Here is a 24,755-nt window from a genome sequence, read left to right as displayed (position 1 = left end):
ACTGTCTGGGAGAAAAGTCTCAACACACCGTTTATGTTTAAAGTCAAATAACACAACTCTTCCGAGGAATCCATGACTTAAAAACAGTCCATTGTGCAACTATTATCTCCTGACTTTAGGTTTGATTGGAAGCTTAAATAAAGGTGGATCAATCATGTTAGTTGTTAATCCTAAAAGTTGACTAGTAATATTAGGCTATAGGAAAAAAGTAGAATATACTCTGACTGCAAGCGCATATAATTTACATTTGCGCGTACGTGGGCATGAGCAGTTTTGTCATTTACAAAAAAAATATATTTGTGTGTTTAAAGGTCGTTATAAGAATGATGTATGTACCTATTAATTCGATTTCCCGACATCGCATTATCGAGTGCGCGTGATCGTCGGGAAATGTGACGCTGAGTGTCGCGCGATGGTTCGAACTCGTCAGGGACCAATAACGACGCAGAACGGATGTGGATATATTAGGAAATAGTGCGGAATTTAGTTGGTTTTTCCAGTCGCCATTCGCTTTCATTGGTTTACGGAAGTCACTGACACCGACATGTCCAATTACCGACCTGCGAGAGGATTGTGGGACTCGTAGTTCGACATCACGCAATAATATTCGCCAAGTAAACGGATCCAGTTTCCCACAATGCAATGCAAAACTTGACTGCGTGTATGCGAGTGGTGGAGCGGGGGAGAGATATTTAGGAATTTGTCTGCGGTCTGGAAGCTGCCGTGATAAGAATTAATGGTAAGTCCAAAAACTGAGCTCATGTTGACAGTGGACTCATTAACTTCAAAAACATACAGAGCACATTCGTTGATTGTCTGCGGAGTTTGCGAACAACCTGGTAAAGCCTGAGCTAACTTGAGCTAATAAACACGCTGTTGTGGCTAGTAAGCGCTTGCTAATGATCACAGATTTGTCCACGGGTTCCATGCTGATTTTAACCGGCTCCTGGAGCTGCAGTTGAAAAATGTCGACACGCGTACAAGTGTTAGACGCATACATTTGACATTTTGGAGTATCTAGCATGCTAGCTTGCTGGCTGCCAGTCTTTAACTTTGGTCCGTCGTGACTGCACCGCCCCCCTTTTCTTTACGGAAATAGTGATAGAAAACAGTGACGCTGGTTGGACTGGATTAGAGATTCTGCAGACTCCCGTTACCATATGAACGGACAACCCGCATATTTTCCTGCGTAGATCACCCTCTGGGTCTCCGGGTCAGTCCTTTCTGGTTGTAAATTCTCTCTCCTTTGTCTCTCCCCTCTCTGGACACCATTCTTTCACACTGGTTGGGGATTTGCTGATACATTTGCAGATTTTCCGCCCCCCCTCAAAAAAAAGAATTGTTCGCGTCAGTCAGATGCTTTGAGATAACCATAGAAGATTAGAATTAATGATTCACTTGGATAAGGAGTCCATAGATGTTATGTATACCTGGAAATGTGAATACAATTCTTATTAGAGCTGTGTTCAGAGTTTAGGGGCCAAACTCAGTTGCAACAGTTTGGTTAAACTTCCTGTATTGAGCCACTGATGTGATCTGTAGTTGTTGGGTAAAGGGCAGACTTAAACAATAACTTTACTGTTGTGTTCTCTCTCGTTGTGTTGTCTGTGTTAAGGATATTTAATCTGCACTGTTGATTTTGAACACTAGAGGTTCAGATCTCGATAATAAATTGACTTCAGAGTTTAACCGTAATTCTACCTAGTTATAGTGTTCTCACTGCTAGTGACCATGAAAATATGAACATTTTCCATGTCTCCCCGCAGGCCTGGTGTTTTAGCCAGCTGTCAGTGTATTTTTGTGCCCTTCTGTCTAGAAGACTTGGGTAAGAATACTGTAAAAGAGCAGCAGCCGCCACACCAAAATCCCACTTAAAGCCTGGCAGTGGGGTGAGTGTTTCATAGTTATAAATCCTCACATATAGCATGCTGTATTTAACCTTTTATGAGTCAAAGTGATGCTTTCGATGACCTTATTTTCATATTACACTGACGCTCTGTCATCTGTTGGTCAGTTCTGCAGAGCAAAATGGAGGCCACCTTTGGCCCAACCTTCTCGGCTGTAGCTTCTGGAAGTAAAGGTAATAACCAGGAATTCTTTACTTCTACTTTCCTACATTATGTTTCAATTGCTGAATTGCTCCTGGGAATTGTAATGTTTTAGCAGGATTTTTCACATATTTCTAACAGAAGGATCCACCACCTACAAGACACACAGAAGAACCCCCTCATCTTCCAGCACTCTGACCTACTCCCCCCGTGATGACGATGATGGAATGGTACGATCCCAGGGAAGCATCCTTTGACACTTTGCGTTGAATTTATTGGTGGATGTGACTGCTTGAGACTTGTTCATTGATCCCCAATGTTCCCCCCAGCCTCCCATTGGTACTCCTCGGAGGTCAGATTCGGCCATCTCGGTCCGCTCTCTCCATTCCGAGTCCAACATTTCTCTGCGTTCGACCTTCTCTTTGCACGAGGAGGAGGAAGACACGGTGTGACACCCGGCACTAACGCATCACACACAGCACCTACAAGGACACATTCTCAGTTTTTAGATGCGACTACTTGTTTGTGTTTGTCTGCAGGAGCCCCAGGTTTTTGCTGAGCAGCCCTCAGTAAAACTGTGCTGCCAGTTGTGCTGTAATGTGTTCAAGGATCCTGTTATCACCACGTGCGGGGTGAGTTTTCAGTGTTCGTATTTAGTTTTTGTCTATTCAGCTTGTGTCTAATTTCTAACAGACAGGGAAGATTTTGAGACAAGCAGCAATTCACAATACAGAAGATAATTTTTAAAAACAAATTGGCAGGATAGGACCCATTAGGCTAATTACAAAATGTTTGGTGAATGTTCTCCCTATGAAAAACACTGCTAGACCTTGACAGGCAGTAAAACAGGGGATGTACTCTCTGTATCATCAGTGCATTGATAAAACATGGTGTAAAGTATGTAATTGTGCTTTTTGCAGCATACTTTCTGCAGACGATGTGCCTTGACTTCAGGTGAGGATTAAATGTGTTACCTTGTCTGCCAGGCTTTTATCATTACTTTTATTTGTTGAACAGACAATATTCTGATAAGTTTACATGTGGTTGGTTATGAGGTGTTTTTGGCTGTAGTTTTTTAAACTGATCATTGTTACTTTCACAGATAAATGCCCAGTGGATGCAGCTAAGCTAACTGTTGTGGTGAACAACATTGCAGTAGCTGAGCAGATTGGAGAGCTCTTTATCCACTGTAAATATGGCTGCACAGCCACGGCTGCCGGTGCGGCAGCTGTGGCCTCAGCCGCCACCTCCACGGTTGCTGGGAAACCTGGAGCATATGAGGTGGACCCACTTGGCTGCCCCTTCACCATCAAATTGTCCACACGCAAGTAGGGTCCTCAGACTCATGGATGATGTAGTTCATCAGCTCCACATTTATAGTTTTGCCCTCCTCTATTGTTCATCTACAGAGAGCATGAAGCCAGTTGTGACTACAGGCCAGTACGCTGCCCCAACAACCCCTCCTGCCCCCCACTGCTCACCATGAACCTGGAAGCTCACCTGAAAGAATGTGAGCACATCAAGTGTCCACACTCTAAATACGGGTGAGTTTGTGCAGATGGCAAAGACCAATCTTTGTCTGTCATTTTATATCTTATTTTAATTTACTGTCGTGAAGGCGGCCACTTTCGGCAGCTCTAACTTCCTTTCTCTTCAATATAGCTGTACTTTCATCGGAAACCAGGACACTTATGAAACCCATTTGGAGGTGTGTAAGTTTGAGGGTTTGAAGGAGTTTCTGCAGCAGACTGATGACAGGTATGCAGCACCCAAGTCTGAAATGTTATTTATTTTTTACTGTTTTAAAATGGGACTTTATTGTTTTGGGTTGAATACATTTATCCACATTAATCCTCTGAGTTGCTGTCTTTTTAGAAACACCTTGAAGAACAAAAACAATGTATTTAAATGAGGCTTCCAAATGATTTTACTTTGGAACTTTGATCTGCTTCAGGTTCCATGAGATGCAGCTGACTTTGGCCCAGAAGGACCAGGACATCGGTTTCCTGCGCTCCATGTTGGGCAAGTTATCTGAGAAGCTGGATCAGCTGGAGAAGAACCTGGAGCTGAAATTTGGTAAGGTCAAGACGTCAGAGGTCATTATCAAACAAACAAATGCTGTTTAATTTCTTACACTTGTACATTTTACTTTCTCTGGAAAATCTATAGAGGGAACTCATTTGTATTCATCATATAAGACAGCTTTATTTACCTCATTTTGAGCATGTTTTCCAAACCGTCTGTAAGAATTTATTTATTTTTTTAGATATGCTGGATGAGAACCAGAGTAAACTGAGTGAGGACCTAATGGAATTCCGCAGAGATGCATCCATGCTTAATGTAAGTTTATGTTCAAATGTGGAGCCAAACCTCAGACATCAGTGTAGGTGCACACGTGGAGTTTTCATTTAAATTCATCTCATACGTCCATGCACAAAACCTTTCTTCTCTGCTTCTGCAGGATGAGTTGTCCCATATCAACGCCAGGCTGAACATGGGAATCTTGGGCTGTGAGTATCTATCCGTATGTCCTCCTGTCATCTAGTCTTCTTTTCTTTTAGCAACACTGAACATCAAGTTTAGAGTGATGTCAATTTTAAAATGACTAATTCTAACAGCAACTATTTGACTCTTCCCCCCCATCCCCTTTAAATGTCCCTTCAAGCTTGTTTATACTCGACTGCTTACGTTTCTACTGAAGCCCCCCTGCTTATACTTGTGTGTACCTTATACCTGTGTGTAGCATACGACCCACAGCAGATCTTCAAGTGTAAGGGGACATTTGTTGGCCACCAGGGTCCTGTTTGGTGCCTCTGTGTCTACTCCACTGGGGACCTGCTCTTCTCTGGGTCCTCAGATAAGACTATCAAAGTAACTTCAACACAAATCAGAAACCTTCTAGGGTATAGACCTAAATACTCCCAAACACAAATAAGTACTAAATTTCTCAAATTTTTTGTTTTTCCTCAGGTGTGGGACACCTGCACCACCTACAAATGTCAGAAAACTCTGGAAGGTCATGATGGCATCGTGTTGGCTTTGTGTATCCAGGGGTAAGCTGCAAATATACGCAATAACAATAGGTATAGTGTGTAATACAGCACTGCTCGTGTATCTAATCAGAACAAAACCCTGATTTGTCTTCACAGAAACAAGCTGTACAGTGGATCTGCAGACTGCACCATCATTGTCAGTAACTTCCAGACTTTTACTCCTTCAAGCATAAACTTCTGTTCCTTGAAAGGCATTCATGTCTCGCTGCTCTGTCCTTCGTAAAGGTGTGGGACATCCAAACCCTGCAGAAAGTCAATACCATCCGTGCCCATGACAACCCAGTATGCACACTGGTCTCATCCCACAACATGCTGTTCAGTGGCTCCCTGAAGGCCATCAAGGTGCAGTTATGGATGTGCTGTGTATCTCGTGTGTATCTGTGTTACATTGTGTTTCTAATGCAGACAGCATTTTTTTTACAGCTTAAAGATGAAACAGTAATCAGCAAAAAACCCAAACTCACACCTTAGTTTAAAAAAACAACTTAAAGAGTGCCCATTTGTTCTTAAACATTCACTCTGCTGTATTCATCGCACATTTGACTCCTTTAAGAGGGTGTTGACGACTGCTGATCTGCTGGCTGACTTTAATTTGATATGTGGCTCTCTGGAGAGAGGAGGAGAAGTGTTGCTGTCTCCTTGTTACCATGGATACATGTAAGAAAAGCAAAGTAAGAAGGAAGAAAAAAAGCTTATTGTGGGCCATACCGCACATGCTCTTATCCCTGCACAGGGACTTTCCTGCCTAATCCGACTCCACTCGTCTTGCTCTTACAGCCTAGTCACATCATAAACCTTTCCTCCAAAATGTGTGCGTTTTCCCACAACCTGACAGAATAAAAACACAACGAAATCATTTATCATCATTTGTGAAACGGCAATACCAAGTTTCCGAAAAGTTATATTCTCTCTGCCTGTCCTGAATTTATTTAGACTTAAAAAGGTTTTTTTTTTTTTTTTAAATCACTTTGGATATATAATCTGGGTGTTCATGTGCATTTGTAGGTGTGGGACATTGTGGGTACAGAGCTGAAGCTGAAAAAGGAGCTTACTGGACTGAATCACTGGGTTCGAGCCCTGGTAGCCTCTCAGAACCACCTGTACAGTGGCTCCTACCAGACCATAAAGGTAAGTTGAAGCAGTTAACCCACTATTAAAGATACACGGTTTAAATTCATTTGATTGTTTTTCATTTATATTTGAAACAAGACAGGAGGTACCAACAGCACGTTTGCAAGTGTATGTCTTCTTTGTGTCTGTCCTATAAGAACAATCAGTTGGATATTTGTTTCTAGTCTTGGTCTGTAGCTTTTGTAATGTAAAGCTTTGAATAGGTGCAGACTGTTGGTCACTGTACTGACGAAACAATGGTAGATAAAGTCAGGCTAAGGAATTGGACTGCTGCTGATTTAGCTGAGGCTATTTTTGGCATCAGTGGTTGTGGGGGTGATGTAGGTTGCTTTGTTGCTTCTTTGGTCCGCCTTCATATTATCAGTTACTTGATAATTCCATAAACGAGCAGTGTACTGTGGTTAAAACCAGAGCTGAGTCCAATCTGAGCTAATCTCTTTATGACAGGTTAGTGGATTTTGGACCTTTTGGAGTTCACATCAGACATGAATTCACAACTGTTGTTTGTTTGTTGTTTTCTTTGCATTTGGCCAGATGTGCTAATATTTGGCATTTTGGAGGTGGAGGGAAATGAAACTCATGTGAGAACTGAGGAAAAAATAATAGTTGTGGTTGTGGGAATGATCACCAAACAGTTTTCTTAGTAAGTTTTTAGTAAACGACTGTCCCGCTGTGAGAGAGCCGGCCAGTGCGCGCTCTTTAGCTACTACGAGCATCAGCGTGAGCTCTGGGCCGTCACCCCCTGAACACGGCCTGGGTGTTAATTAGTTGGTTTAGTTGTAGGATTCTGGCTGTGGCTGTGAGACAGTGTGTGTAGCTTGTGTGCAGTGAAGGCCGTGTGTGCACTGGTGGGTAATTTGTGTCCTTGCTGGATAAAAGGCAACGTGTCCGTTTGATTGTCATCATTCACGGTTGCAAGTCCGGACGTTTGTGTGGTTCGATGTTGTGCCAGCCAAGGACGCTAATGAATACCTCAGGGACACTGCAGAGGGATGAAGAGGAGGGCTGGAAAAAGTGTTTGGAGAGTGAGAGCTGTCTGAAGAAAGGAGAGATGAAAAGAGAGATAAAATGCTCTGCAATCCTTTTCACGGAGCTACTGAAAAACAGCATTTGGTGACTGGAGCGGTTTCAGATTTCCATCCAAAATGCTGCCAACTTTCAATGAAAAACATCCCGTCCAACAATTTGTTAATTGAATAGTGGCACAGAGGAATCACAGTGGAGAGAAAGAGACCAAACATGGTTTTAGTTTATTTTAATACATTTAATAGGCTCAATTACTTGACTAAACTGTCTTCTTTCATTGAAATAAAATCAGTCTTTACATCAGTTATTTTTCTGGCTACTCCAGTCTTGTCTTGTTAGTGAGTAGTGCAGGAACATCCTTTAGTGAAGAACTGACTAGTGATACTGTATTTGCACACAAACCATGAAGATGAGCCCTTGTTGGCTGGATCCATACAGTCTCCTGATTGAGGCTCCGCCCTCAGATGTTTCCTTCCACAGTCACATAATCAAATCATGTGATTGTGTTTGGATTCTCACGGCCCGTTTTAAACCTGCTACAATGAGTGATGATCAGTGAAATCCAATTCCAGAACTCTGACATAAATATCTGGGCCTGGGAGATGGCGAGCTGATTACTGAAGTAATCGTGCACCTCCTGACTGCATTCCTGCTCACCGTGTAATGCTCCCAGATCACAATGGTGATGATTCTGTTGCTATGGCGACAACACGCCTCTGCAACTTCTTTTCTCCATTGCTGAACATGTATTTGCCTTTATCCTTCCCAAAAATACTCCTAATCTCCAGCATTTGTGTATTCCCCCATTTTTATTTTTATTTTTTTACCCAGAAACCCTTTCTCCCACATCCTCCTGTCTCACTCCTGCTTTGTGTGTTTATCAGATCTGGGACATCCGCTCTCTGGAGTGTGTTCACGTCCTGCAGACCAGTGGGGGCAGCGTCTACTCCATCGCTGTCACCAACCACCACATCGTCTGCGGCACTTATGAAAACCTCATCCATGTAAGGGAAATACCCACAAGCATCAGTATCAGTATTTCCTCTGCCTTTCCCTTCCTGTTGATTCTGCTCCTTTCAACCCTCAGTGATCTTTGTCAGTGATGTAATGGCCATGATGCGTTCGTGTGTTGTTATCAGGTGTGGGACATAGAGTCGAAAGAGCAGGTGCGGACTCTGACGGGTCACGTGGGAACCGTCTACGCCCTGGCTGTCATCTCCACTCCCGACCAGACGAAAGTGTTCAGCGCGTCGTACGATCGCTCGTTGAGGGTGAGTGTTTGCTGTTGTGAGGCTGCAGATAATGTTCTGTGTTTTTATCATTTACCTGAGATTTAGGAAAAACCTCAACATGTTTTCACCAAGATGAATTGGGAAAAACTCTCCCCCTACAACAGACTATTAATGAAAAAGTGCCGTAATTCCCAGCGTATAAGATGCACCAGTAATTACAGTAGTTACTAATCAGATTTTTACTTATTTAAGGTGGTGTCCACAGGTGTCTAGCTCAGTACCACACAGCATTGAAGCAGAGATGAACGGGACCCCTGTTCACATATATTACATAATAATAACTGGCCCATCTAGTTGAATTCTCCTCTTTGCTGGAATGAATCTGCGGAAGGTTTTGCCAGGCTTACTCGCAGCAGCTCTTGTTCCTTCTGTCACAGCCAGCTTGATCACATTTAACTTCAAAGCTCCATCAAATGAATTCCTTCCTTTATATTCCACGATGAGGGCGTGCGTTGTGTGTCTAAAGCGCCAAATTAAGGATCCGAATCATTTGATTGGCCCACTGTGTCCTGTTCTGTAATTTGTTCTCTTCCCTGTCTGATGTGTTTTGGTGGCATGACGCTCATGAGCGGGGGGAAACATAAATAAGCCGCACCGCTATACTTGCAGCAGGGCCTGAGGCATGTAGCGACTTACACCGGAAATTATGATGCTTTGTGGGGTAGGAGCTTAGAATAGATGGAATTTTCTATTCTGGGGAGAGCTGCTCGGTGGCACACCCACCGTTTTTAATTTAGCATTTGGTTGCAAACAGGAAGCGCTGACTCACTGGTGGGTAAATGAGAACCTGCGTGTTAAGATGCTACTGCTGTCCTGTGCACCATCAACCACACAGATTATCAATTCTTCTTTTTAGCCACAGTAATTCTTGGTACTAATAGTTCCTGGAAATGTTGGTGAGAAAGGTTATTTGTGCTGCTAACGGCAACCTGAGGTCAAAGTCATATATGCTCTGTGTCTAAGTCACGTTGTGGCAATGGAAGAGGACTGATTTATGTCACCAGAGTGGATTCAATTCAGTGTTTCTATTTATTTGTCAGAAGTGTTGATATTTGGCTCTCCCACGTGTTTGTGTTGTCTAGGTGTGGAGCATGGACAACATGATCTGTACACAGACGCTGCTCAGGCATCAGGGGAGCGTGACAGCTCTGGCCGTCTCCAGAGGACGCCTCTTCTCCGGAGCTGTCGACAGCACCGTGAAGGTACAACACAACACGACTGTATCCTGCTTCCTCCTTCTGGACATGTTCAGGACTACTTCTTCTACCGTATTTTCACAACCATAAGGCGCGCCGTATTATAGGGCGCACCTTCAATTAACAGCCTATTTTAGAAATATTTTCATACACAGAGCGCACCGTGTTAGAAGGCGCATAGCATAGAAACTGCGTAGTGCCTGTGGTTTCATGACGCGTTCACTAATCGAGCTGCGCTAAAAGGAATGTCAATAAAACGGCCAGATAAGTCAGTCAAACTTTATTACCGGTAATAGAATACAAACCGGCGTTCTCACAACTCTATTCACTCCCAAAACGAATAAACAGCTGTTTTATTATTTTTCCCGAGTGACGTAGTGTTTTCGCGTAACACAGTTCGTTTAATAACAGCGAGTTATAACAGGCAGTGCAACATTTTTATCACAAGTGGATAGTGCAACATTTTTATCACGTAGTACCGTTGCGGTAAATCAAACGTTAGTGCAAACACAATATACGGTAACTCGAACTCTCGAAGTAGTGCAAAGCGATAGCAATAGCAATATAACAATAGCAATATAACAATAGCAATATAACAATAGCAATATAACAACGTTGTTCAAACGGTAATGTCCATATTCACAGTATGACCAGCCTTGTTCAGTTGTAAACACACAATGAAACACGTAAAGCTCACTTTATCAGTTCATTCCTCATCCAGGAATCCCTCGAATTCTTCTTCTTCGGTGTCCGAATTGAACAGTTGTGTGAATACGGCGTCCAACATGGCCGGCTCCGTCTCGTCAAAGTCGTCATCAGGGTCGGTGTCGCTGGTGTTGTCTGGCATTTCAGTGACAATCCCTGCCTTCCTGAAAGCTCGGACCACGGTCGATGCCCAGGCATTTACGATCCACTGGCAGATAGTGGCGTATGATGCTCGGCGCCGTCTCCCCGTCTTGGTGAACGTGTGTTCGCCTTCCGTCATCCACCGCTCCCACGCAGTTCGCAGTCTAGCTTCGAATGCCCCGTTGACACCAATATCTAGCGGCTGGAGTTCCTTTGTTAATCCACTTCTTGCTTTGTTTCCTCGGAAGCTCCGTTGAGTCTTCTTTACCTGGCGCAGGTCGTCTTGTTGCTTCCTCCACTTCCGCACCATTGATTCGTTCACGTTAAATTCTCTTGCCGCTGCTCTATTTCCGTGTTCAACTGCGTGACTTATAGCCTTCAGTTTGAACTCTGCGTCGTAAGCGCGTCTCTTGCAAGGAGCCATTTTGGGGTCTTTACAGACAGAAATGGTTTGGGACTGAATTTACTGCTGTTGCCTCGGCCACGCCTACTGACTACGGTAGCCGCGATTAACCAATATTAAAATATACCGTAATCCATACAAAAGGCGCTCCCGGTTTAAAAGGCGCACCGTAGATTTTTTAGAAAATTCTAGGCTTTTAGGTGCGCCTCATAGTCGTGAAAATACGGTACGTTTGGATCTTCTGGAGCCCCCACAGCAAATTGAGTCTCTCCATCTCCCCCCACCCTCTGCATCCTCTTCTCTCCCACCAGCTAACCTCATGTCCTCTTTCTCCACATGCATAATTCTCCTCTAAGGTCTTGTATTAAAGGGATCTTCTCTCTGTGCTTCTCTCAGGTGTGGACGTGCTAAGACGGCATTTTGCTCCAATGGAATTAAGTCGGCTGTAAACATGCTACGACGGAAACCTTTCCATTTTTTAAAAAACTGTTATGTAACCGACACGCTTGCATCGGACAATTTTTGCTTGAACTCTTCAAACGCCTGGATCTGAGTTCCAGAGGCTCCACTCGGAGGTCAAATTTCTTGGAGATGTCGTCGCCAGTGTTTTATGTGGGGGGGGGAAAACAAAAGAAAAGATACAAGCTGCCTTACAGTTGCACTGGCATCACTATAACCAGAGAAGGAAGAGGCCCAGATGGACCGGTTTCCATGGAGACACCTGCCATTTCGGAACCTGCTTATGGAGGAACGGTAGCAGACGTTAGCTCGAGCTCTCCGCATGTATCACTCCTCTTATATCAGAATATAGCAGAACAAAGACAGAAGCAAATATAGTAGTTTGTGCTCAGCTGTGGAGAAGCTGTGAAGGAGACGGTCCCTGATGCGCCGGACAGCTCCACATGAGTCTGGTCGGGTTCCACCGTATTCATACGTAGCTGTGGACACACACCTACGTGTCACACACACACTGCTGTGGGCTCAGCTTCAACACTGTAGAGGTTGTGTTTATCGTTGCAGCATTTTTGCCCAAGCAACCAAACAAACGCTTCGATCACACATCTGGAATGGGAGCAGCTCCGGATTTCGGAGTGTGTTTTACTTGCTGTGGTGTGACAGCTGGCTGAGCCCAGCACTTGACTTTTTGGGGATTCGCTCCGGGGTGTGTCTGACCCCCACCGGAGGACTCGATACAGGAGGAATGGTTTCTCTACGTCGCTCACAAGGCTCCTCACATGCGGGCGTGACGCCCTCTCCAGTCACCAAACTGAAAGATTCCCAGGCGGAGCCAGACCGAGCGACAGGACAGTTGTGTAGCCGTGGGTCCAGTTGGAGTGAAGCCAGAAATAACAATTACCCACTAATAAGCTGCTGCATATTCACACAGACACACTAGTAACTACACACAGATCACTCTGGTTTGAATTTCACGCTGCTGGAGACGCTCCGGGAGGAAAATGCCGGACTTTCCCTGGGACGCTGCAGAAGATCAGAAGCGTCTCATCTTAACATCCGTTAAAATGATCAGATTAGACAGTGTGACGGTTCAACCAGAAACAGGTCTTTTAATAACTTCATTGTTGAGGCTCTTTGTGGTGCCAGAGTAGCGTTCAACTGTGTGTTGTCCCGATTACGAACCCAGCCAGAAAGAGTTCCCCAGGTCCACACTCGGAAGACCCAATGTCTTCCAGAGCGTGGCCTCGTGTGTTTCCACCGAGACGGTTCCCCTCTGTGAGAGCTGCCTCCTCCACCACGTTCACAGCCGATGGCGTTGCCATGAGAGGTCTGTGTTCAGAGCCCACCTTGCAGTTGTATAGTTGTGTAAATACCAGCTGTGTCTGGCTCACCCAGCGCACGTGACCTGGAGGGAGGAAGACACCACGTGCACGTGTGTATCATGTCGTGAGTGCCATATCTATGGATGAGAAGTTTCCTCTCTGATTTCTCATCTAAACTTGCTAGAATGAAGCTAAGTAACCCCACATTAATACTGATTGTTGTTTCATGACCTTAACACTTGGTGGACTTAATTGTGTTGCAAACGTTCTGGTGTAATTAACGTCTAAACTCTAAACAGAAAAAGTGCCATTCAGCCGAAGGGGGGGAGGGGGGCATTGGTTATTGAAATGTTTTCAGGTTTATGCTTGAAATTGACACAAATGTGATCTCAATGCAGTACCGCTCTAGAACCAGAAGGGGGCTATGAGGTTATCTTCATCAAAAACATCCAATAATTAGCATGATTTAATGGTAATGGCTTAAATACTGCAGTGTTTGAGCCATTCTGGATTATGAAAATCATCTTAAATCCATTTTTTAAACCAAACTCCTGGTTTTATTCTATTTCAAAACCCATATTGGGTTTTAAGTAATAAACGACCCAGGGGTGGGGGGGGGGGGGGCTAGTTTATATCTCGATTTCCAAACATGGACTCAGTTGTGTTTCTACGGTTGTTCAGATCTATTTTGCCTTCATTTCAACACCGACCTGCCCACGCCGCCCCACACTGAGAGGGGAAGAGATGAAGTGTCTTCACTCACATGTTCAGTGATTATATATATATTTTTTTGTATCCTTGTATAATCATGTAAGCCTGAGTTTGATCGTTGATCAATAAAGCTGTTGTACACTTTACGAGCCCACGATGTGATTTAGCACAACAGTGAAACTTTGTCTGCACCTACACATTAAAATGAAATGGAATAACACAACATGTGTTGTTTTAAAATCCTCAGGGGTTCCGGATATAGCTGAAAGTGCTGGTGTTTAATATTGATATGATAGAGATATGATCAATATTTGATTTCATTTCTACATAAATGAAATGAAATGTGACGTGTTCTTTTTCCAGCACCTTATGAGCATTGTGTTTGTTTTTTCCGGGGGAGGAGAGGGGGGGATTTCCCGCTAATATGCAGTTTTATTGAGATAAAAATACAGTATGTGCTGGTGTGAGTGACGCAGCCAGAGGAGGAAACGCGGGTCGAGTGCTGCCCCCTGGTGGAGCAGCAGGAAATATCGGCGCTTGTACACAGGCTGCGTCCCCAAGAGCTGGTATGAAACATTTTATTCAGTGCAGATGGCTCGGTGAGCCACTCACTGCAGCCACGCACGCGCACAGCAGTCAGGTCCACTTTTTCATATTTTAATTTGCAGCGTTAGGACAAACTTTAGCTCCAGGGACCTTTTATTTTTCTTAATCAGCTTTGAGGTGTTTCTGCAGAAGGGGCGGTGTCCATTTGTGGTAATTCAATAATTTGTTCATGTTTTAGTGAGACATTTAGGGTTTCAGTTAACCAGAGGAAAAACCACGAGATCTACAGAACGGCCTCCAGAGCTCAGACTGAAGCGGACCCAAAGATCTAATGATTCCCAGGAGCTCTGTGAACGTCCGACTGAACCGGACTATCTGGGCAAGGGTCTTAATAAGAGATGTTACCCAGTGATCACTCTAAGAAGGTCAATCATAACCGATCGGACTTTTATGGCAGTGATCAGACACAAGCTTCTAAAAACAAAGGAATCTTTGGCCCAGAGACAAGATTATCTGGTCTATTGAACCAAGATTGTGGAGAGAGTCAGTCCTTTATAAATAGTCAGGGCTCCACTGAGGAGTCGGATTGCATCTAAAAATGAAGTGAAAGTTTAAGTTTCATTATGGGATGTTGAACAGTATCTAATTACTTCCTCATTAAACTTGTCATAATTGCCACGCAATTGGACCAACGGTAACCGTGAAAGTGAGTGGAAATCCCGATAAATTTGTCTAACATCACCTACTGGTCAATCCTACGCCTCCCTGATCTGTAACCAGCTGCTCCAACATCTGCAGTGACAGAAAGATCCCACCAATCCCCTTCAATATCAGAATTGGCCACTAGACGGCGCCTTTGGGAAAGAAATTGATACAATTTCTGTGCACCCAACAATCCCTCAGATAGTTATATAGTCTTGTTTTTGTCATGTGTAAACGCATCTTTCATCACATTAAAGCTCAAATGACCAGCCCATGATTTTGCCTGGTGCTGCACATCATGACAAGCTACAAAATGCTAAAAGAATTGTCCATTCGTCGCGCGTCATTGCTGATGGGGAAGTAGCAAACCGTTTTAATGATAAAATAATAAAGCAAACAGAACAAGAGACAGATCCCCAGATATTATACATACCCATCTATTGTACTGTAGTCAGACCAAAATCACAAAGCAAGGCACATGTTTCAAAGAAAACAGATGAACATTGCTTTTTCAAATAAGAAAAAAAACCATAATAATAATAATAATAATAATCAAACAGAACAACATGGACAGCTTTACTTTACACATGGCCACACCTGGACGCACACGTACAGAAATGCTTCCTGGAAATGACCCGACATGGATTCTTCAGCTCAGACCACTTCAAGCACGGAGAAGCAAAGTGATTCAACACTTAGATTAGATCTGTTTACTTTGAAAAATAGTCTTCAGGATGACACACATCATAAATACATTTCCTTTTTTTTGTTTTTGCAAGTATCCATATATATAATCTCTATATGATCATAATTTAAATACCACAACTATTCTCAGAATTTGCACATTTGTATATAGATGTGAGGCTGCGATGGGACCTTCTGAAGGGAACGAGGTGCCGGGGAGGATCAGTCCTGCACCTCGCTGAGGGAACTTAAAGGGACGCTCCGTCATTTTCACTGGATTCATCCACATGATGCCATGGCGATGCCATCTGCGTTTGTCTCGGCCTGAGTTTGGACGACGGTACACCTGTTACAGCTGATGGACGGTGTAGCAGACATGCACCAGGCAGTAAGCGTCTTATGATGGGAAATGCTGAGTTGCATTATGGGAAGTGCTGAATTCTTTTTTTTTTTTACTGTTTGGTTGCACCGCATCAAACCAGCCGGGCAGGTCTGCATCTGCATCCTGCAATTGTTTCACACTTTTACATCCATGACCTCATTGTCATGGCAATGCATCGTCGAGGTGGAGATGTAGATTGTCATGGCAACATGGGGGTGGGTGTTGAGGAAATCAGACTAGATAGATGGAGATAGGAAGAGGGTGGGCGTCAGGAAGTTTTTGACTCGAAATTTCATTTCCTGGAAAGAAAATCTGTTTTAAAAATGAAATTGGCTTTAAACTGTTGCGACTGTATTAACGTTAGCATTTCTTCCATTTACACTTGCCAGTGTGAAACACGGAGGGCTTGTGAAGCCTCGTGTTTCCACACGCTCCATTCAATTCCACAAACGACCCATGCTGCAATGGAAAACCTGGATCCTTTTAAAAACAGATTCACGTAAATATTCTCTGATTACGGTTGAGCTTGTGACCAAATTCAAACATCTTGCTGAAATCATTCAAATTGTATTTAGAGGGGCTTATAAAAATATCAATTAATGAGTACAAATTCAGCAAATCACATTAAAAAAGGTCTGTAATTCATGTATCACAACTGGATTTTCAGTCAAAAGCATCTCATCTGTTTAAGTGATTATTTGGACATTTGTTGTTTGTTTGTTTCTTTTTTTGCTTTTATTCCCTCGAACAGCTATCCTGACAACAGAGCAAACCTGGCTAACCCATGGTCTTCCAAAAGTCATCCTGAAGCCCTTCTCCAAAACACTCCAAAGCCATTCAGCCTTAGCCCTGCCATCTTATCCATCCTATGTAGCCTCCTGTTTGTGTGCAATCTGGCTGCATGGGCGTTTGTGCTTCTCCTAAGTGTGTGAGTATGTGTGTGTGTGTGTGTGTGTGTGTGTGGGCTGTACCTTATCATGGGAATGTAGTGTTGCATCAAACTGAACTTGGTCCTGAAATCAACAGCTCACAAATAATATATCCAACACACTGCGGTTTCTCTCTCTCTCTCTCACACACACACACACACACACTCAATTCAGGAGCTAAATTGTCTCATTTTGGTCACGGATAAAAATCTGTCCACCAAATCATTTACATTGTCACAACACCAGAGGTCACCATTCCACACTGAACCAAGACATCAAACCAGAGAGCTAGAGAGCCATAGTTATCTGTATGTTATATATGTATTACTGTGCTAATGGAGGACTTTTTCAATAGATATAAACTCTCCATGCGTAGAATGTTCACATAGCATATGATTTGTTACACAGTTGGTTGTTCAATCAGCATTAGTTTATGTATATTAGCTTCCATTGGAAAATCTGAAAAACGTCCACGTGACTGCAGTCGCCTCTATTTTGTTGTACATCTTCACATCACTGTCTTTTTCTCAGTAGATTGGTTTGTCACATAAAAACTCTCATTAAGCGTCTCCTTTCTTCGGCTCTGTCTGCCGCCGCGTGGGTCTGTCTTGCCGCGCCATCAGCACTGGTGGCCGGGATGAGAGAAACGAGGAGACAAGAGGTATTTCAGCGTCAGGATGGACTGATGGACAGATGGAGGACAGGACAGATGAGAGGAGGGAGAGCGCGACAGAGAAAAGGAAGGATGGAAACACAATGGGCGCTTCAGAGGAGAGAGCTGTCCATTGTGCCTTTTGCTTCCACTGCAGCATCGCCCCGGTGACGGCTTTCCATGGTTACTCCAACATGGCGTCTAGCTGGTCGGCCAAGTCGTCAAACATGCTGCCAATGTCATCGAGGATGCTAACTGTGGTCTTCTGTTCAGCCACAGAGCTAAAGCACACAAAAAGACAGAAAATTAACCATTTTCACTGAACAATGAAAACACTTGGATTATTTGCTAACGGATCCACCTAGTGGCGACTCTGTGTATTACTGCGTAGTCCAATAAAACTTGCAGCAGCTGCTCCCCGGCAGGCCCCAAGATACCAAGATGGCCGCCCACTCATTTTAAACAAAGTTGCTCACCCAGCATATACTCGAAATAGTTTTTTACTTCCTCGTTACTTATGGGTTCTGCAGCCCACGACTGCAGTAGCATCAACCAGAATGGATGCTTGTTCGCAAGGGAACAATAGAACATCATAGATGTCATGAACACATTTTCTCGTGTAGATTCTCTAGTTTCTCCCCCTCCTCCCCCCCTCTCTGTATCCATCTACAGGTATCGTCCTATAGCAGCATAACTAAGATGTTAACCTAATACTTAGGCGACCCCTTAAGTATGATAATTATTTCTAGGATAATAACTGGAACTACAGAATTAGTGACAATAAGCTTTTTTGAAGAGGAAGGTTTTAAGTCTAATCTTGAAAGCAGAGATGGAGTCAGCCTCCCGTACCTGGACAGGGATCTAGCAGTTTAATCACTGTAGGACCGGGGTCCATAACCTGTCACTAAAGAACCATTGATCTGGTCCAGGATAGAACTGCCTATCAATGGTAAAACATCCTTCAACAGGTGTGTTGGGATGGGATCTAAAAGACACGTGGTGGACTTGGATTTCTGAATTAGCGATGACGCCTCAGAAAAATATATAGGGCTGAAGGAGCTTAAGGGCTCGTTGGAGACCCTGTATGTTCCCACAGTCAGCACATCTGGTGATGGTCCAGTTGTTGGGATGGCCTGGTTAGCTTTCTCTCTGATAGCTAGAACTTTATCAGTGAAGAAGCTCATGAAGTCTTCACCACTAAGGGAAGAAGGGATACGTGGATCTAAAACACTGTGACTCTTGGTTAATTTGGCCACAGTGCTGAAAAGAAACCTGCTACACACAAGTTTAATACCATCATTGTTATTATCATCATCACTATCAATAATAAATAAAAATATCTCTAAGAAACTCCTTACTGTGGAGAGTAATGAAACATTACCAAGTATCATAAGAGTGGCCACTAGAAGATTCGGCATGTACCTGAGGTCTGCCACTGTTTCTGGGTAGTAGCCTATCTTACATAGTTATCAGGATTAAATTAGATAAGTGGATGTTTAGATTCAGTGTTTACTTTTGTTTGAAGTCGAATGTCTCATTTGTTCTGCGTCTACATTAGCACTACAAGCTTCCGTTAAGTTTTAGCACTGAACACACACTCCAAACTACTTCCTGTATTTGACAGCCATGTATGCAATGGACCCACCCACTCATCTAAACACCCAAGGCATGACTCTCAATCGGCCTTTTCTGTTGTCGTACGCTAACAGACTCCATGAACTGACATGCTGAGCCGACACCTGAATGGTGAAACGTCCCCGCCTGCACGTTAGCATGCTGGCGTTGGGTCCAGCAACCAAAGCAGAAGCTCTGACGGTGAGAAGTGCATCGTGGTTTCTAGAATATTTGTGCTACTTACTCCTCTTGATGCAGTATCTTGTCCTCCACAGCCTGCAGAGCAGCAGCCAGTGACGCGCTCGTCTCCTCCAGCTTTTGCTGCACCAGGAAATCCACATTAAAGTCGGTGGCTGTTGCCACTGGCGTCGTGACCCCGCCTCCCGATGTCCCGATATCTACGGACACCCCCCCAATGGAGGAGCGAGGGGGTTTTACAGGTGGAGGAGTAGGGCTGGGAGTGGCAGGAGTCTGCGGTGTCTGGGGCGTCTGCGGCGTAGTTGGTGTCTGCGGGGTGTGGGGGCTCTGAGAAGACGGACTAAGTGGCTTGGCGTTGGGTGGACTTGGGATGTTGGATGGGGGAAAAGCGGGAGGTGAGCTGGTTTGGCGGGCCATGAGAGAATGCTGCTTGACTGGAGCTGGGGCCGTGCTTGTGCTCTGGCAGGAGGCGATGGTCATGGAGTGGACAAGCTTGGCTGGTTTGGGAGCTGTGGGTGGGGGGGCTGGCTTGGGTGAGACAGGTGGGGGTATCTTCTTTCCTTCCACTGCAGAGATGGAGGAACAGAGAACAAACAAGAAACTTTAATTAGAACAAACTTGGATCCGATTATGTGCAAAAGGAGTCATCTGCATCTTAACCCCTCCAGAAGCATTCAGTGTCAGTACCTGGGCTTCCGGGAGTGCCAGGGCCCGGCAGGGGGACACTCCTGTTCACGGCAGGATGTGGGGGAGTCTGCGGACCTCCCTGCCTCTTTATCTGTGCCACAATAGGTTTGGGGGACACTGGAGGCTTTGGTTTCCGGACTGGACCTCCGTCATTGTTGACTGGAGCCGACTGCTCCACGCTGTTCCTCCGAGGAGCAGCGGTCACTTGGGGCGGACTTTGATACTGAGGCTGAGGTTGTGGTTGTGGCTCGGGCTGCTCCGTTACGCCGGCGTCAGGCGCCGGGCGACGTTTCATGGTGGCCGTGCCATTCTGGAAGGCCACTGGCTGCGTGGTGTTCGGCTGGGGGGTCCCCGCTGGCTGTCCGTTAGCCGTAGCCAGGTCAGCAAAGCCGTCGGGCTCCTTGTCGCGGCTTTTGGGCCGTCGTTTGACAGTAGATGACTCTTGCAGGGTGAAATCCGAGCCGTTGTGTTGGGACTTGCTGCTCCGAGGCCGTCGTTTCAGGGTGGGATTGGTTTCGGGCCTGGAGATGTCCTCCTGCGGGTAGCCCCCGTCTCCCTGCGGGCCCTCGCCATCGCCCTGCAGACATGCACAAAATACACACTAACGGAAAATTCATACATTCATGATAAGGGGTTATTTTTGCACAAACAGTCAAAAAACATACACAAATATATGCAAACGTGAATAAAGCAAACGAAACAGAGAAGCTGACTATGGGTTTCAGATACATTAGAGCACAATAGGTATATAGACAAACATAAACATAAATATATAGAGATAGCTACCTGTCCTTCTTCTCGACCCTGGCGGCGAATGGTCAGGCTTCCTTCCTCAGCAAATGGCAGGTTCTCCGATGAACTGCCACTGCCCCCGGAGCTGGGGTGGGGGGAGGACGGAGGGTGAGGTGGGGAGGAGGTTACAGGAGGGCTTTTTACAGGAGGGCTTTTTACAGGAGGGCTTTCAGTTTGGACAGAGGGTGGGGGCAGAGCAGATAGAGTGGGCTGCTCCCGCCTGGCAGCCTCCACCAGCTCAGTGACGGGACCACTAATGGTCCTTCGTCGGTTCACTACTTCACCGTCCAAACCAATGGCGTCCCGAGATTTCCCCACCTGGTAACAGACAAAAACACACGGTCAAAGATCTGGACGAGCCGCCCCTCCAGGAGGTGGTTCCAAACTTCCACCAGCCCTCCCGACCCATTACAGACAGACTAACAAACCTTTCTAACCTGCAGGAAATTCTTTTGCAGTGCTATGCCTTTGGCTCCGCCCCCTATCGAAGACATCTCCAACATTGCGGCGATGCTCCTCACGCTGCCCACGCTGTTGGTCTCCACTGGAGCCGTCTCCACCGAGACCCCGAGGTCACTGGCGCGTCGCTGTTGGTGGTAAGGCACATCCAGCATCCCTCCCGTGGTGGCGTGTGTTTGAGGTTGCGTGTTGGTGTCGGCCAGGTTGGAGTTGGAAGACGAGATGGCGGAACTAGAGCGCTTTGGCGGTGGAGGGGGCGGCCCTTTTTTCTTCTGACGTAGGGCAAAAGACTGAGTTTGGTTACGGCTTATATTTTTGTCTTGGTTGCGGACGGAGTGACTGCGGCTGACCCGGTGGGTTACCGTAGCGTATTTGCCCCCTTCTGCTTTGGGGACGGCGGAGCTCTGACCTCCCGCCACTGGTGCTTCTCCTCCGTTCCTTCCACTGACCGGCTCGTCACACTCGCCGTCGGAGACGGCGTACCGGTTGAGGCTGTGGGCGCGTTTCTTCTGGAGCCCTGAACTCTCTGCTCCCTCTCCTTCGGACATCTCCCCCTCTGGTGGAAGGCAAAGGAGCGGAACCTGGGACTGCTGGTTGTCCTTGACCTCCATGGCTTGTGACTGCGGATGGGGCTGATGCTGTGGGTAGAACTGCTGGGGCTGAGGCTGGGCGCACAGAGCGCCGCGATGCGTCGGGGACTGATTGGAGTGGGACCGTGGCGACTGAGGTCTTTCCCCCTGGCTGAACTGGGATGGCTTGTGCTTGCTCTGCGGGGAAGCTATGCTCTGGGCGGAGGAGGTTGAGGAAGAAGATGATGTTCTGGTCTTGGTGGGAGTGTGAGGGGGCGTGTAAGGTGGTGCAGGCTGGGAATGGGAGTGGGAGTGTCGTTTGCCTTGAGAGGAGACGCTACCCCTGTTGGAGGATGAGCTCCCCTGACTGCTTTGCTGCCTCATAGTCCGTGCTTCCTTCTTCGGCGGTCCGCCGCCTCCTGTCATCACCTCATCGTGGTCTTTGCTGAGGCTGCGAGCTCGCTGTGCTTTGCTGACCTCATGGCCTGGTTGGCTCATGGCATTCTGCAGCTCAGAGCTCAACTCACTGTCCTGGAAGGTGCTCATCTTTGGAGACATGACCTCTGTGGGAAGAGAAGGAACCAATTAAATCCGCAACCTGTGCGCGTCTTCAAAAGTGGTGGGATCGATTACCTAAGTGCCCAGCAATGAATTCAGTTTGAACATTGTTGAACTACATAATCTGTTATCTTACCATCTGGAGGTGGGCTATCCATTGACATGACTTCCTGCTGCTGTGTAATTGGTGGGGGCTTCTTCTTGAGGGAGGTGCGCCCCTCTGAACTGCGCTGCATTTCAGCCAATCGCTTCACTGCCAGCATGAGCTTCTTTTGGTGGCCTTCACAGTAAAGAAATAGGGGAAAAGAAATATCAAATACTCTGCTAAAAAAAAAACAATATAGCATCATTTTTGTGATCGTCATTATATGAGAATTTTGCTATTGTTCAAAGACCAAAAATTCAGCCATTTTGAGGTTAGCTCACTGAGAAAACAATGAGTGCTAACTGAGTTTCTTCTAGCTATCTCGCCTCTGTCAAACTTTATACTACACCAACCTGAGCCAACGATGGTAATCATCCTTACGCTGAGCTAGCACTGCAGTTGCTCTAACTAAAACCGTACAGTAGCTAGGACAGTAATGTTAATGCTAATGAAAATCAGGCAAAACGTGGCCCGCTACAAATCACTACACTCTATTTATACATAACTGTACAATATCACATAATTTTTAACTACAAGCTACAAATTCGATACAGAGTGAAGGCATTGAATCAAACAGAATGCTGGAAATCTAGATTTCTTACCAAGTTTGGTGATGCCTATCTCCTGAAGGTCCTCCCATGTAATATCGGTGATGAACTCGATATTTTCGTAACCGTTCTGCACCAACACCTGGTGGTATTGGCTTAGACCAATTGCAGATAACCACTCTCCTAGATTGGCCTATAGGAAGACCAGAAACATTACAGCTTACCAGAGGGCCAAACACGGCTTCACATCTACCTGTTGTGTTCTCCTGTTCCCCTATGAGTGGGCTTTTTACTGGTGTCGCCGCTGTTGTGATGTGGAAAAGTGTTTGACAGTATAAAAGGATGGAAAACAAACGCCTTTCTGGATTTAAACAGAATTTAATGCCAAATGAGGCAGCGAGCCTGAAGTTAGCCAAGCGAGAAACACTGAGTCAAACAACTGTTGCTTTCTTAATTAAAGCTAGAAAATTGATCTTATCTTCATAAAAAAACAACATAAAAAAACTGACCGACATCCCGATTTTAAAATCGAAATCTTTTTAGCGGCGTTTACTGTGCTTTACTCACAGGCTTCTGCTCGGGCAGCCACTCAGTGACGCTAACTTTATTGATCTCAGATGTCAGCTTCTTCCTGTGACCTGGTTTAGTTATTCCGATTGCTGTCAGATCCTTCACACAAATAAGAAACACACAAAAGTAAAAGGCTGTAGTGCTGAGTTTCAACAGGATATGTCAGGATAAGGCCAGCATCTTCTCTCTCTCTCTCTCTCTCTCTCTCTCTCTCTCTCTCAATCACACACAGAAAAGAAAACTTAGACAGAGCAGAAATGTAAATGTCCCAGAAAAGAAAGCCAAAGCGAATGTCTGAGGTGGAAAGCAAGCGTTGACAAACACCGGCTCTGTTCGAGGCCGCCGTACGTGTGGATAAAACTGAGAATATTCAGTTGTAGAAGCGATCCTGCTGGTTTCTGTGCACGCTTGCATTTGTGTGCTTCAGTAGTTCAGTAGACGCAGTTACACACAAACATCACACACTTGTGATCGATCGGAACTTGGCTGCACAACCCGTTACAAGGAGATATGACACAAACACACAACAGAGGGGGCCTGAAGTCATGGCATCCAGCAAAACCCAACGCGGCCTGCGTGCACAGCACCAGCACACGCAGGAGCTATTCATGTGTGTAGAGATGCTCTGTGTAGGTGAGCGTGGCAGAGGAGCAGCAGCAGTCAGGTGGAAGCTCCGTCAGCTCGGTTTCCTCTCCCGTTGGGTCTTTTTATAGGCGAAATTTCCCCCGTTTACATCCCGTCTCTAATCCCACTGAATTCTGACCGGCTTGATCTGCATTTCCGCGCACTGGTGTGGTGCCAGTTCACCGTTTGAGGCGGTTACGTAAAAGAGTAATGCTTCATCTCTTTAACTGCGCAGGGAGCCAATCAACAATCACGTCACTTACAAACACAGGACATGACAGCAGTCCTTGAGCTGCTGCCCAGTTTGAGAGGAGGGTCCAGCTCACGTGACAGCCTCCTCATTCCACAGCGCTTAGAAGCATGTTGTTTTTTCTCGATTTAGCAAAAGATACTGTCTCATCTTTTGTTTAGGGCTTTTGAGACTGTCCACAGCGGCTAAAACCTAATAATGTTATAGTACAGTACAAGTAGGGCTGTCAAAGGTAACATTTTTAAGACGATGAAGCCATTTGTGCTGGAAGGAGGTTTGTTTTCAAATGAAGGACTTCTGTCTTTTAGTACCACCTCAACCTACAGCAAAAGATAGTCGGGATTCCTCTGCAGAGACATCTA

General features: G+C 45.5%; 2 protein-coding genes across 10 annotated transcripts in view; one reads left to right on the top strand and one right to left on the bottom strand.

The window, feature by feature from the left end:
- Positions 1-589: 589 nt before the first annotated feature.
- On the top strand, positions 590-13,630 carry traf7 (TNF receptor-associated factor 7). 2 transcript variants are annotated; one of them, XM_003964320.3, is made up of 22 exons: positions 590-739; positions 1,767-1,889; positions 2,015-2,080; positions 2,190-2,278; positions 2,378-2,494; positions 2,588-2,680; positions 2,969-3,002; positions 3,151-3,376; positions 3,458-3,592; positions 3,711-3,806; positions 4,003-4,124; positions 4,315-4,388; positions 4,510-4,558; positions 4,792-4,919; positions 5,019-5,101; positions 5,198-5,237; positions 5,327-5,443; positions 6,107-6,229; positions 8,143-8,262; positions 8,398-8,529; positions 9,633-9,752; positions 11,392-13,630. In XM_003964320.3, exons 3-22 carry the CDS (start codon positions 2,029-2,031, stop codon positions 11,404-11,406), a joined length of 1,965 nt encoding a protein of 654 aa, XP_003964369.1. In that variant the 5' UTR covers positions 590-739; positions 1,767-1,889; positions 2,015-2,028; the 3' UTR covers positions 11,407-13,630. The 2 variants fall into 2 exon arrangements, with proteins under 2 accessions (XP_003964369.1, XP_029692108.1); XM_029836248.1 differs by lacking the exon at positions 11,392-13,630 and adding an exon at positions 11,223-11,357 and having other exon boundaries at positions 9,633-9,814.
- A 1,448-nt stretch (positions 13,631-15,078) lies between these two features.
- caskin1 (CASK interacting protein 1) overlaps positions 15,079-24,755 on the bottom strand; it is a 59,207-nt gene continuing 49,530 nt past the window's right edge. For 6 of the 8 annotated variants that reach the window (XM_029836240.1, XM_029836244.1, XM_029836243.1 and 3 more), the window contains 8 exons: positions 23,517-23,618; positions 23,004-23,142; positions 22,393-22,536; positions 21,099-22,261; positions 20,665-20,988; positions 19,879-20,479; positions 19,238-19,757; positions 15,079-17,660 (listed from right to left, as the gene is read on the bottom strand). In XM_029836240.1, coding sequence (XP_029692100.1) covers positions 17,564-17,660; positions 19,238-19,757; positions 19,879-20,479; positions 20,665-20,988; positions 21,099-22,261; positions 22,393-22,536; positions 23,004-23,142; positions 23,517-23,618 — 3,090 coding nt within the window. In that variant the 3' untranslated portion in view covers positions 15,079-17,563. The remainder of the gene's footprint in view (positions 17,661-19,237; positions 19,758-19,878; positions 20,480-20,664; positions 20,989-21,098; positions 22,262-22,392; positions 22,537-23,003; positions 23,143-23,516; positions 23,619-24,755) is intronic. The other 2 variants (XM_029836242.1, XM_029836241.1) reach the window with 2 other exon arrangements.

Source organism: Takifugu rubripes, chromosome 5 (assembly GCF_901000725.2).
Source record: "Takifugu rubripes chromosome 5, fTakRub1.2, whole genome shotgun sequence".
Lineage (NCBI taxonomy): Eukaryota > Metazoa > Chordata > Actinopteri > Tetraodontiformes > Tetraodontidae > Takifugu > Takifugu rubripes.
Note: the sequence above shows the minus strand (reverse complement) of the source record. Positions and strands in the feature narration are given on the sequence as shown.